The sequence below is a fragment of the Otolemur garnettii genome, unplaced genomic scaffold (genome assembly GCF_000181295.1).
Source record: "Otolemur garnettii isolate 467f Iridium unplaced genomic scaffold, OtoGar3 scaffold00089, whole genome shotgun sequence".
NCBI classification, from domain to species: Eukaryota; Metazoa; Chordata; class Mammalia; order Primates; family Galagidae; genus Otolemur; species Otolemur garnettii.
In genome coordinates, this window is record NW_003852484.1 from 6,124,671 (window position 1) to 6,138,525 (window position 13,855).

At 43.2% G+C, this 13,855-nt stretch overlaps 2 protein-coding genes and 1 pseudogene across 2 annotated transcripts in view; 2 read left to right on the forward strand and 1 right to left on the reverse strand.

The window, feature by feature from the left end:
• The window catches only part of POGLUT1 (protein O-glucosyltransferase 1), a 27,681-nt gene extending 24,804 nt beyond the window's left edge, over positions 1-2,877 (reverse strand). The window contains exons 1-3 of the mRNA XM_003795095.3: positions 2,730-2,877; positions 1,941-2,031; positions 537-680 (exon numbers count right to left, since the gene is read on the reverse strand). Of these exons, the coding sequence (XP_003795143.1) occupies positions 537-680; positions 1,941-2,031; positions 2,730-2,814 (320 nt within the window). The 5' untranslated portion in view covers positions 2,815-2,877. The remainder of the gene's footprint in view (positions 1-536; positions 681-1,940; positions 2,032-2,729) is intronic.
• Positions 2,878-9,112: 6,235 nt separating this feature from the next.
• LOC100954329 lies at positions 9,113-9,884 on the forward strand (annotated as a pseudogene).
• A 1,032-nt stretch (positions 9,885-10,916) lies between these two features.
• Positions 10,917-13,855, forward strand: part of TMEM39A (transmembrane protein 39A) — a 38,379-nt gene continuing 35,440 nt past the window's right edge. The window contains exons 1-2 of the mRNA XM_003795096.2: positions 10,917-11,239; positions 12,431-12,617. Of these exons, the coding sequence (XP_003795144.1) occupies positions 12,505-12,617 (113 nt within the window). The 5' untranslated portion in view covers positions 10,917-11,239; positions 12,431-12,504. The remainder of the gene's footprint in view (positions 11,240-12,430; positions 12,618-13,855) is intronic.

Consider the following 13,855-nt stretch of genomic DNA (forward strand, 5'->3'; position numbering starts at 1 on the left):
AAAAAAAAAAAAAAAAAAAAAAGAAGGTATATCATTTGGTGTATGTAATGCTGTCTAAACCCAACTTCCAGACTCAGTCCATGACGCTGCCTGCCCACCTCAACCCTCAGCCCATGTATGTCACCTTAACTCTCCCACCTGAAGTCGTTGCTAGTGGAGTCTGCAGCCCCAATCACTGCTCTTGACTCTGCCACCTCTCCTCAAACAGAATCTAAAACAATCCTGGGCATTAGCAGACACTCAGTAAATATTTCTTCTTTTCTTCCTCCTTCAGCCCAGCTCGCTCACCCCTGCTAAGAGTCGGGAAGGAAGAGGGGGTAGAGCCACAGTACTACAGCCAGTGATGAACCCAAGCCTCTCAAAGAGAAAGAACACAGGCTTTAGGAGAGGAGCTAGCAAAAAATAAATAAATAAAATCCCAGACAAAGAGAATTGCTCATCACCATTTTGTAGTCCCCTTTTAACTCTTTAAGAACAGTATTAAGTAAGCCTGTATATAGTAAAGTCAGAAGATGTGTCTACCTCGTAACACTTACCTCGAGGGGAACATGCAGTCATTTTCTCGGTATAATCTGTTCTTAACGATCTGATAGTGGGTCCCTAACTTCCGTCTGACTACCTCTGCCATCATCTTCCTGGAGATACCACCTCGGAAGGGAGTCAGATCCTCTGCTATGACCCTGGGAAACAATGGGAATCTTCAAGAACAGGCCAAGAGAGTAGTACAGTTCTACTTAATTCATAAGTCCATTTAGGTTTAGTATTAGAGAATAGAGTAAGCTGAGGGAAAGAATAGTGGGCAGCAATGAGCAACTCTCCCCAGAAACACCACCTAAATGTACTAAAGCTACAAAAAAAAGAAAAGTACGGGGCGGTGCCTGTGGCTCAAAGGAGTAGGGCGCTGGCTCATAAACTGGAGGTGGCGGGTTCAAACCCAGCCCCGGCCAAAAACTGCAAAAGAAAACTAAATTTATATACATATTTTTTAAAAAGTTGGTCAATGTCTCTCCATCTGGATTGCTCCTCCCTTGGCAGTCCTAAATTCTTCCTCCTTCACTACCCATATCCTCCCATTCACTGCAGTCCTACTGATATTCCTCTCTCTGAATCCCACAGAAGGAACAGTTTATTCCTTACAGTCCTGCACCCTCTGACTCATTTGTTCTAGTCTGTCTGGCCTACACACACCCCCATATACTCAGGCAGCGTGACATCAGTCATCAGAAAAAGATACTATTTTGCATCTCTTTTATAGTTGAGTATATAGTAAGTTTTCAACCAGTATCATTACTATCAGATGAAGTTTTGAGAAGTCAGAGTAACAAGTAAGCAGCTTAAAAGAACCCTGTAATTTAGCTGAGGAGGAATCTTAGACTTGAGAATTTAAGTAGTTTGCCACAAGGGTAATTAGGAGGACTAAACCCAAGTCTGCTTTCAAAGTTGTCATTCTACCCTACCATACCACATCCCAGCCTTGATGTGTATCCTTTAAAGATAAACAACAGGAAACTTACAATTAATTGATAAATAAGTTTATTCCTTCAATAATATTTATTGGGCACTTAACGAGGCCCAGCACCTGGATACAAGAGTAAATAAAACATAGACCCTGACCTCAAAAAACTTTCAGTCCAATGGGAGAAACAAACACATGCACTAAATCCCACATCTGTGAGGCCAAGACCGCCTGAGCCTCTCTTATTCCAGAGCATTCTTATTCCCTGTAAGTAGACAGACCATTTCGCCTTTTTGCTCTTAAAGCAACTTAGCTCTCTGACCATTGCAATCAAGGTCCCTCAGGGATGTTAGGGTACTTCCTGTGACAAGAAGTAAACTCTCAGGGTGCGTGCCTGTGGCTCAAGGAATAGGGCCCGGCCCCATACACCGGAGGTGGTGGGTTCAAACCCGGCCCCACCGACACATCAAAGAAGAGAACTCACCCGTGGTAGCAGCTGCAGTTTTGACTTGAACATGGTTCATAATTCTCCAAAGACCTGTTAATTTGGTCAATAAATACTTTCCATTTTGAACCTTGGAAAAGTAAAGGAAATTTAAGTTAACCAAATACCCATGAGCCTTCTTGCTGGCGACAGGCAGACAGAGCCAACAAAGACCAAAACTTCCAGAAATCCCCTTCCTAACTCACTGGTAGAAACGAAACGCTTTGAAGGATTTTTTTTTTCTTTTTTTGGTAACTTTCCAGCGGTCACGTCGTCAGCTTCTCTACCCGGGCCGTCAACAACCCAAGCCCAGCCCGAAGGCGGCTATGGATCTACTAACAGGGATTCTGGCCGTCTGCTAATCACATCGAGCCCGATATAAAGAATCAACCAAAAGCTACAGACATTAACCCTCCCTTCATCTCTTCTGACAACATACACACGGACATACGCGCGAACACACGTAATTGGCCTCTTTGCCCAAGTGCGTTTCAAGGGAGGTACAAAGTAGCCAAGCGCCGGCGACACCGCCTGCGAGTGAACGGGTAAATTCCCTATCCTGCCCAGCACTCCCAATTCTGGAGGACGGATTACTCCCCAGGGTCCTGGGCAGGCGCAGAGATCCCGACACCCTCACCCTCAGCTCCAAGGCGGCCCACGCCCTCTGCCCAGCTCTACGCTGCAGCATCCACAGCATCCTCAGGGAGCTGGGGAGAGGGGGCGGGGAGCGCCATCAGACCTGGCCACACGCGAGCCCGAGCGGCAGGCTCGGCCCTGTCCGGAACCCACCTGGCTCCTTCTGGCGGCCCTGCACCGGCGGCAGGAGCAGCAAGAGCAGCCAGAGCCGAAGCAGGGAGCCGGCCCACCACTCCATCGCCAGCAGCCCCACTGCGGATTCCCCGCCGCTACGCCGGCGAAAGCGCCGCCCCGCACAAAGATGGCCGGGGCCGCCGAAGCACGTGGGTGACGGGCCCCGCACAAAGATGGCCCCGCCGGCTCCCCGACACACCCCCTTCCAGCCCCCAGGCCCAAGGCGGAGTTTCCCAGGAGTGCCGCGGCAGGGAGCTGGGGAGAATGAACAAATAGAACAGCTCAGTGTCTTCCTTCCCTGACATCCTTGGGGAAATGGATGGCAATTCCATTTTATAACATATTGAAAAAATACTATTTCTCTGCAGCCAGAAAACTGTAAGTCAGAGTGGGTGTGTTTCTTGCTCAGTGGCTTCATATTTAGTGGCACAGCTACTAACCTCCTCGTCATAGAGCCGAAGCTAGATCTTGCTTTCCATGACATCAAACTTCGTCCTATTAAATAGTATAGTTTAGTTGAACATGTGAATGAGCAAGAGACTCCCATCTCTTCAAAAAATGCACAGCACAGGTCTCTCTATAATAGGAATTTATAACAAGTTAGCTGACTTAACATGAGGAGGAAAAAGTAAGTGGTGGGGGAAAAAAATTGTTTTTTGAGACAGTTTTCACTTTGTCGCCGATGCGTCAGAACTCATAGCAAACTCAAACTCTTGGGCTCAAGTGATTCTTTTATTTCAGCCTCCCAAGTAGCCAGACTACAGGCACCCGCCACAACCCCTGGCTACTTGTTTTAGACATGGGTCACGTTGTTGCTCAGACTTGGATTCAGGTAGGGCTAGGATTACAGGGTGAGCCATCTTACCCAGCCTTAATAAAATTTATGAGAGACCATTGTTTTGAACTGAACCACTGCACTAGCTCCCAAACCAGAATAGAGTCATTCATCCTAGGTGTCACATAATCAAACTGACCTTTGAAGTGGATCAATTTTCAAAAAAAAAAAAAAGGAGATTCACAACAATCAACCAGAAAAAGGTGACCAGTCTCCCTGAGTGGCCATAATAAAGAAGTATCCTCTGTTGTAACCCCCTAAGGAAAATAACTTTATTTTATATTTTTATTTTTTGAGACAAAGTCTCACTATGTTGCCCTGGGAAGAGTGCTGTGCCTTCACAGCTCACAGCAACCTCAAACTCTTGTGTTTAAGCAATTCTCTTGCCTCAGTAATACCGGAACTTGGTCTGCTCTCCTGGCTGGCCAAATCTGATACCAGAGTCTCTGTGATTACAGACCACAGGATCAGAGGTAAGTCAGAACTTATTCAAAGAAACAGTAATTACAACAACTACAAATAAACCAAACCTCCTGGCAGAGAAAACCCAGGAGGAGAATAAGCTCTCCTGCTCCCTCTTGGAGGTCTGTCTTCCAGCTCTCTGCTCAGGGATTTAGCAGCAGGGGGCAGCGGGCTTGTTTTGCCAACTCAGTGTTGACTTTTATGGGGTGGGTCCTCAGTTATAGCCAACTGTCTAATTAACTGAGGCCTTGGAAACTTACATGAAATTGACCAGTCAGATGTTCTCTGGGAGGAGACTGCTAGGAGCCATCCATGAAATTGATCAGCTAGAAGTGCATGGGGAGAGGGGGAGGAGACAGCAAGTCCTCAGTGTCTCCACCACAGGTGTCTGGCCCTTCCATCAAGCTGGATATCAAGCTGGTTCCTCCATCCGCCACAGCATCAATACCTCCAGGGCTAAGGCGGCAGGTCGTGGTGCCACCTTGTCTTGCATCATCAGCTCCCAAATAGACTACAGGAGCCCACCACAACACCGGGCTATTTTTCTGTTGCAGTTATCTTAGTTGTTTTAGCTGGCCTGGGCTGGATTCCAACCCGCCAGCCTCGGTGTATGTGGCTGGCACCATAACCACTATGCTACTGGCTCTGAGCCAGGAAAGTAACTTTAAAATGAACAATCTATGTTTTATTCTTTGTTTCCGCTTTCTTTAGCGTTTTTCTGCCTATAAAGAAACACCCCTCTGCACACCTCGTTAGTCTGTCTTCCTATTTCATAGGTGGAATGCTACCTAATACATAAATCACTAATAAAAGCCAATTAGATCTTTAAATATTTTGGCTCGAGGCCTTGTAGTTCAGCAGCTAAGGCTCCAGCCACATACACCAGAGTTGGCAGATTTGAATCCAGCCCAGGCCTGCCAAACAACAATGACAACTACAACCAAAAAATAGCTGGGTGTTGTCGCTGGTGCCTGTAGTCCCAGCTACTTGGGAGGCTGAGGCAAGATAATTGCTTAAGCCCAAGAGTTGGAGGTTGCTGTGAGCTGTGATGCCACAGCACTCTACCCAGGGTGACAGCTTGACACTTTGTCTCAAATAAATAAATAAATAAATTTGTTAAAATTTGGGCTTTTGACAGTGGACAACTTAATACTAGATAGTATAGGTATATAACATAGTATAGGTGTGTATCTATATATAGGTGTACATAGGTAAGTGTAGATATATAGACGCAACAATTATTTATCCATTGTCTAAAATGTGCATAGTAATTTCCTCGGCTTTGTGGAAATACGCAGAATTGTAAGATCAAATCTGTGCTCCCAAGTTCAGAACTAGTAGGGAAGACATGCTTCCTCAGAGATAATTTATAATTTTTTTTTTTTTTTTTTTTTTTGAGACAGCGCCTCAAGCTGTCCCCCTGGGTAGAGTGCCGTGGCATTACAGCTCACAGCAACCTCCAACTCCTGGGCTCAAGCGAGTCTCCTGCCTCCGCCTCCCAAGTAGCTGGGACCACAGGCGCCTGCCACAACGCCCGGCTATTTTTTGGTTGCAGCCGTCATTGTTGTTTGGCGGGTCCGGGCTGGGGATTCGAACCCGCCACCTTAGGTGTACGTGGCTGGCGCCTTAGCCGGTTGAGCCATAGGCGCCGAGCCGATAATTTATAATTTAAGGCAATAGGTAAATGTTACTGGTTTCAGTGTAGGAAAAAAAAATTCAATATGAAGTAGAAATCTAGAGAAAGGGGGTGGGAGCAGTATATCTCAGGCTAAAAAAAAAGGAAATGTTGCAGTTAAGGAATACTGTCCTGGAGACGCTGAAAATGTGGGAGCCATAATTTGTAGAAGGTGGGGGGTATAACTTAAGTTGATGGCAGGTTTAGGGTACATGTTGAAGAATGGTAGAAGATAAAAATCAAGCTGATTAGCTAGGAAGGGGCTATGTCAGTCAGAGGAGGCATTTAGACTATATTCCAGAACGATGGGACCATCCAATTTTTGTGTGAGTGAAACTCACTTTGGGTGAATAGGCAGAAGGAAAAAATGGACTCCCAACATTGTATGATATAAGACTTCTTCAGAAATCCAAATAAAAGCTGAGTCAGAATTTTCTCTACTTCCAGGAAGGTGTGCAGTAGAGTTATGTGTCACCTAAAGATGGTGATATATCCTGAGAAATGCCTCCTTAGCCCGCTGAAATCAGTGGTGTGCAGACATCATACATATATAAACCTAGATTAAGGTGACCAGATGTCCTGCTTTTGAACAATTTGTCCTGCATCCCGATTTTTGGAAAGTCCTGATTTTTGGAAAGAATGCATGACAAGCTAGGGAACAGCGGGAGAATGGGAAGGGAATATAAGGTTTTCGGCTGCTGAAAAAGTTAATGTAACTCCATTTGGGAATGAAGAGGTTAATGTAACTTCATTTGGAAATGAAAAGGCTAAACTCCCTATTCCACTCCTGGGCAAGGTATCAGAAAAAGACTGGCTCCCTCCCTTGCTTCTAGGCAAGGAAAATTAGCTCAGAAGGAGCCAAACTGTCTGGAACAAACAAGTAGCCCCTCCCTCTAGAGTAAGGTGACCAGATGTCCCGCTTTTTAACAATTTGTCCTACATCCTGTGACGTTTTGAAGAAGCCCCAATTTTTGGAAAGAATGCACCACAAGCTAGGGAACATGGGAGAACAGGAAGGGAATATACGATTTTCAGCTGGCATGTGGCTATTTTGCCAGAATATGCATTTTATATTATTTTTGTTAATTTTATAATGTTAAACTTTAATAATAACATATAATTGTTGAGAACTGATTATCGAGAACTGCTTATCAAAATTTGCATTGCTGTCAGCCCCCCCCCCCATGGTGTCCCGCTTTACCAATGTTAAAATCTGGTCACCTTAACCTAGATGGTATAGCTTACTACACACCTACTAGAGGTGGGGAACCTTCTTCTTTAAGGAAACTTGTGCCTGCCTGGTTCTTAAGTGCAACCTTTGGACTGAATCCAAATTTTGTATACCAAATCCTTTTATTAAAAGGGGTTTAGCAGAGAAAGATGAAGATTTTCTTGCCTCCTTTGGTGCTTAAAAAAGAATGCTCTTGAAATCAGCAGGAGATAGGTTCCCCACCCCTGTGAGGCCACAAACCTGTATAGCATGTTACTGTACTAAATATTGGAGGCAATTTTAACATTATGGTAAGAATTCAGTTATCTAAACATAGAAAAGTTTCAGTAAAACTACAGTATAAAAGATAAGAAAAATTGTATCATGAATAGAGCTTGCAAAACTGGAAGTTGTTCTGGGTGTGTCATTTAGTGAGTGACAAATGAATGTTAAGGCTTAGGACAGTGGTTCTCAACCTTCCTAATGCTGCAATGTATTTTCATTGTTACAAAGAGGTTACAACCCACAGGTTGAGAACTGCTGGCCTAGGACATTATTGTAAACTATTGTAGATTTTATAAACTGTGAACTTAGGCTACACTAAACTTACAAGAAAGAGTTTTCTTTCTTTTTCTTATTTTTTTTTTGTCACCCCTTAGTAGAGAGCTGTGGTGTTACTATTCAAAGGAACCTTAAACTCTTGGGCTCTTGTGGTTCTTTTGCCTCATTCTCCCAAGTAGCTGGGACTACAGCTGACCTCCACAATGCCTAGCTATTTTTAGAGACAGTTTCTCTCTTGCTCAGGCTGCTCTTGAACTCCTAAGCTCAAGCAATTCACCTGCCTCAGTCTCTCAGAGTGCTAGGATTATAGGCATGAGTCACCTCACCCAGCCTAGTTTTCTTTCTTTAATAATAAATTAACCTTAGCTTACTGTAGCCTTTTTTACTTTGTACACTTTAGAAATTTTTAAACCGGGTGACGCCTATGGCTCAAAGGAGTAGGGCACTGGCCCCATATACCGGATGTGGTGGGTTCAAACCCGGCCTGGCCAAAAAAAAAAAAAAAAAATTTTTTTTCTTTAAACTTTTGAACTCCTTTGTAATAACCCTTAGCTTAAAACACAAACACATTGTATAGATGTACAAAAATACTTTCTTATTTCTTTATCTCCTTATTCTATAAGCTGTTTTCTATTTCTAAAAATTTTAATTTTTTTTTAACTTTTTTCAACTTTTTTTATTAAAAGCAAATACATAAACACACACATTAGCCTGGGCTTACACTGGGTCAGGTTTATCAATATCACTGTCTTATAGGGCAATGCCTGTGGCTCAGTGGGTAGGGTGCCCGCCTCATATACTGAGGGTGGAGGGTTCAAATCTGGCCCTGGCCAAACTGCAACAAAAATATAGCTGGGTGTTGTGGCAGGCGCCTGTAGTTTCAGCTACTTGGAGGCTGAGGCAAATCGCCTAAGCTCAGGATTTGAAGGTTGCTGTGAGCTGTGTGATGCCAGGGCACTCTACCGAGGGTAATAAAGTAAGACCCTGTCTCTACCAAAAAAAAAAAAAAATCACTGTCTTATAATTCCACATCTTATCCCACTTGAAGGTCTTCAGGGACAGTAACACACATGAAATTGTCATCTCCTATGACAACAATGCCTTATTTTTAAATACCTCCTGAAAGACCTGCTGAGGTTGTTTTACAGTAAACTTTTATTTTTTATTTATTTAATAATTGTTATTTTGAGACAGAGTCTCACTTTGTCACTCTTGATAGAATGCCATGGCATCATAACTCACAGCAACCTCAAACTCTTGGGCTTAACTGATCCTCTTGCCTCAGCCTCCCGAGTAGCTGGGGCTACAGGTGACCATCACAATGCCTGGCTATTTTTCTAGAGACAAGGTCTCACTCTGGCTCAGGCTGGTGTCCAACTCATGACCTCAAGCAATCCACCTGCCTTGTCGTCCCAGAGTGCTAGGATTACAGGCATTAGCCACCACACCCAGCCTTAGAGTGAACTTTTAAAAATATAAGTATAATCAGTACACTCTAAAATAATGAAAAAGCATAGTGTAGTAAATACATAAACTATTAACAGTCATTTACTATCAAGTGTTACATACTGTACCTAATTGTATGTGCTATACTTTTACCCTAGCAGCACAGTAAGTTTCCACCAGCATCACCACAAACACATGAGTAATGTGTTGCACTACCACCTAGCAACATCTATGACATTACTAGTCAATAGGAATTTTTCAGCTCCATTATAATCTTATGGGACCACTGCTGTATATGTAGTTCATCATGGACTGGGACATAATTATGGAATGCATGACTGTACTTCAAAATGAAAGAACCCAGAATGATTGGATGGGTACTGGAAGTATGGTTCTACTCAATGGGTATCACTTTTACATCATTATAAAGTCAAAAAATTATAAATTGAACTATCCTGAGTTGAAGAGCATCTGTATTAATGAATAAAAGAAAGCTCTGTGATAATCTTAGCATACTAGGACTTAGTAAGCATACTTACTAACTTTAGTGGTTTTCATATCAGTCATTCTGGTTCTGCCAGTTATTAGCTAGGTTATTTTCAGTAAGTTACCTAACCATTATTTAACTTCACTTTCCTCTGGAAAACAGAAACCATGGTAGTATCAAAGCCTTGTGAGATTTAAAGGAAATGTGCAAAACTAGTAGTCTAGTGTCTGGCACAACAAAACTCTCAGTAAAGTTCCCTCTACTCCATTGTGTTTCGTGTGATTAGTGGCCTGTTTGTGGCCGTTTCCTCTCACAAGACTTTCAGAATCAAACGGATTCTGGCCAAGAAACAAAAACAAAATCGTCCCATTCCCCAGTAGATTCGAATGAAAACGGGTAATAAAATCAGGTATAACTTGAAGAGGAGACCCTGGAGAAGAGCCAAGCTGGGTCTATAAGGAATTGCACATGAGATGGCAATTATGCTGTATCACGTGAGGTCATCATCATCTTACCTTTATCAAGCTGAAAATGTCATCAGTTGGACAGTTGGTCACCTTTCATTGGGAAAATGAGTTTTCTCTTTGTTTATATGCTCTTCACTAATAAGCTGGTGCAGTAATAAATATTTGAGATCTTTTGTTTGATAAAAACCTCTCAGTAAAAGTTAACTAATCATATAAACAATACAGGGAACTTTCTTTTAAGGGGCTCATACTCTCTAGAGTGAAAGGTCTCACCCAAATGCTTCCTTTGACACTTGTATTCTTCTAGCACCAAATTATGGGCAGTTCCTGATCTCATCGTGACGTTGCCTACCTCATCTTTTTATCTGCCACTTGCTCTCCAGCAGAGGAGCCATTCTCCCACGAACCTCCTAAGTCATTCCTAGAGTCTTGGCTTAAACCCCGACCTCTCTGTAATATTTTTCTTGGTATTGACGCTGCCACCATCCCACAGAGTTCATTACACTGTCTTGCATGCTCTCTCTGATCCTTGAACATACTTTTAATGTTGCATGTATTGTAATAAATTGTAATTGCTGTGTTTTCCTGGTGTCTTTGTCTCTTCCAATAGACCGCAGACTTTTGCGGTATTCAATTTGTAAGCCCAGCATCTACTTAATCTTTAACATAAAGTGCCGGGGTGGATGCTGAAGACTTTACTGGTTGAGTTCCTTCATTTAGCAATGACGTGACTCTAGGTGAGGCCTCCCAATCTCCCTCCATCTGTAAAATGGGGGCGATAACTTGTACATAGTTGTGGCATGGAGTCCACGAGATAACAAGAAGTACCCTGCACCCGGTAGGGAATAGATGACTGAGGCCCAGGGAGGAAATACGTTAGTCGGGGCTGGCAGGGAAGGCGGGACCACAAGCCCAGAGAAGCAGGCGAGTCCCACTGCGCAGGTGCACGCGGGAGGGGCTGGCGTGCCGGCTCCCGGGGCTGCGGGTCTGGTTCCGGGGGCCAGCCCGCGGCTGGAGCAGCCAGCCGTCGCGCAGCTGACGTCATCACCGTGCGCTGCCACGTCTGCTCAGCTCCGCGGTAATGGAGGTTGGGGTTGAGTGCTGACCCGGCCGAGCTCTGGCTCTAGTCTTAGCTTTGGCTCTGGCACTGACTTAGGGTCTGGGTCAGAGTGGCAACCCGAAGCCTGGATACCTTTTCTCGACTCTCAGGGCGGGGACGGCCTGCGTACAAGCAGCAGGTTTGGAGCGCTTCAACACGGGGAGGGAGTTCTTTTGCCTGGGTCCAGTCTGTAAAGTCGCCACCTCGTCCTAGGGATCCAGCCCCGCCGGCCGGGCTTTTTCCATGCGTGAGTATTACTGAGCTGCCTCGCTGTCTGACTGTCCTGGGCCTGCTTTGGTCCTCTGAAGTGTGTTGCGGGGACCGCTTTGCCCACTTCACTTAGGGAATAGTCTCTTGAAATTTGTAGTCTTCTGCCGTCTACCTTTCCCCACCTCGTATTCTCGCCTTTTCCATCCCAGTTTTTTGCCCCTCATTTTTCTTTCCCTTTGCTCATTGGGCAAGGACCAGCAGCCCCTCCGTCCAACGGTTTGAATGCTTTGTCTCACTTGGCGTTTGTTAGTATAACAGTAAGACTGTTTAAGAATAGGGAACATCGGATCAGTCTGCAGTAACGTTTTGAAAAACAGGGTTTTTCCAGCGTGTCGTCCTTCGAGTTTTGGTTGTATTGTTTAGGAAAGACTTGGTATCCATATTGGCAGAACCATGATTTTTGTCATAGATCGATGAAAACACAGCTGCTTTTCAGTGAGGATCTTTACATGCTACTTGCCTTTTAATCTTGCAGTTTCGGTAATTTATAAATGATTTTACATCAGTTTTTCTGGAGTGGGAATCCATTGAGTTCCTTCCAGCATCTTCACCTAACATATGGAGATACCATTTGAACAGTTTTACTTTTAAAGAGTTAAAAGGCCTACTGGAGCCCTTTAATTTATCTTCCTAAGATCTGACAATGACTTCTGTAGACCAGGGGACACCCTCATCCTCTTACTCCCCCAATGAAGAAACAAACTCCGAGGCTAACCCACTCAGTTAAGGTCAGATGGTATGTGACAATATGATGTTAGAACCCAGATCCCTTGATAACAAAACCTAAAATTTTGGACAGTGCTTTTTTTCTCCTGTATTACAAGTGGGTTAGCATGAAATACTGAATTGGAAATATGTAAGTTGGGGTGTTTCTTGTAAACTTAACCTCTGATTGTAATATTTTTCGGTATGATACAAGTCAACTGACAAAAGAGAAAAATTGTGATTTGCCTAACTCTGAACAGATCTTAAATCAGAACTTAGGAGGCTTCTGACCCATTAGAGTCTGAGTAGTCCTTTAATTAGAATAAGGTAGGTAATAGACACTGGGAACATTTGTTTGAAAATCTGGTTTTGCAAGGCCTGCTCACTCAGTTTTTCTGGTTGTTTTCTTGTGTTGCCTACTTTAAAAATAGTTAACTGATACTTAATTTTTGTTGTTGTTCAGAGTTGAAACAGGTTGACAACCATTAACCTGGGTTGCAACTACAGGCGGCACTGGAAGCAGACTGGTTCCCGGACATGCCCGGTGGAAGGAGGGGCCCCAGTCGGCAGCAGCTAAGCCGTTCAGCTTTACCTTCTTTACAGACTTTGGTTGGTGGAAGCTGTGGCAATGGAACTGGCTTGAGAAACAGGTAAAGAAGAAATAAGTATATGCATAATTTATACGTAATGTCCTACGATCAGTAAGACTAACATGCAAGTCATCATGCCATACAGATATTTGCTTGTCTGGACACTGAGGTAGAAATACTGCCTTTGATGACTGAAGCTCAGTATTTCAGAACATTTTAGAAGTAGAAAGATGTGATATGGGGCCTGTAAGTGAAAACAGTCCAATTTTGACTTTTGCTGGATAATTGAAATTCTAGCCATCCTATTTCAGCTTTTAGTAGAAAGGAGGAATGACTGAAAATGCGTGTACAAGGCAAATGTGATGGTTTATTTACTTGTTAGAGCTCCTTTTTTTTTCGAGAGCAAATTGAAACCGACAGCCTACATGTGGTTCTAAAATTAGGTCACATTCCATCAAAGATGGTAAAAAAATATCAATTGGTCAAAAATTGTTTGATGATAATAAATGGTTAGCTATAGCTTAGCCATCTTAAGATTTGTGTAACGATATATGAAAATAAAAAATTTGATCTTTTTAATGGAAATTTATGTTCTTAATTTTCAAAAGTTAGAATGAATTATTTCTATTTCTATTATGTCTATGGTAACAAATGTCATCAGGAGGTTTGATCATGTAATATTGCAGAGAAGTGCTTTTGCCCAATCAAGTGTTGGTCAAGATAATTTTGCCAGTTAATGTCTGCTTCCTCTCTGAATAAAGTTTTTCTCTTGCCTTGATTTTAATTTCCAAAACTAGCAATCAGTACCACTTCTGTCTTTTCAGTCCTGCCTAATAGTATTTATGCACTTTTCTCTTCCTGGTCTCACCTCCCTCTTTCTTTTTTTTTTGTTTTTTTGTCGCCTTCAGTAGAGTGCTGTGGCATCACAGCTCATAGTAACCTCAAACTCTTGGGCTTACGCGATTCTCTTGTCTCAGCCTCCCAAGTAGCTGGGACTACATGCATCCTCTACAATACTTAGCTATTTTTGTTGTTGTTGTTGTTGCAGTTGTCATTGTTCAGCTGGCCTGGATTGAGTTCAAACCAACTGGCGCCCTACCCACTGAGCTACAGTGACCTCCCTCTTTCTTACTGATTTTCCAACCCAATTCTGTCCAATCTTCAAAATTAATTCTGATCTTGTCATTTCAGTGGCACTCTCCCTGAAATTCCAGTTTGAAGGAATTTTTTTCCAATCCCTGTCATATTAATTTTCAATCCAAATTTTATGATTACACACACACACACACACACACACA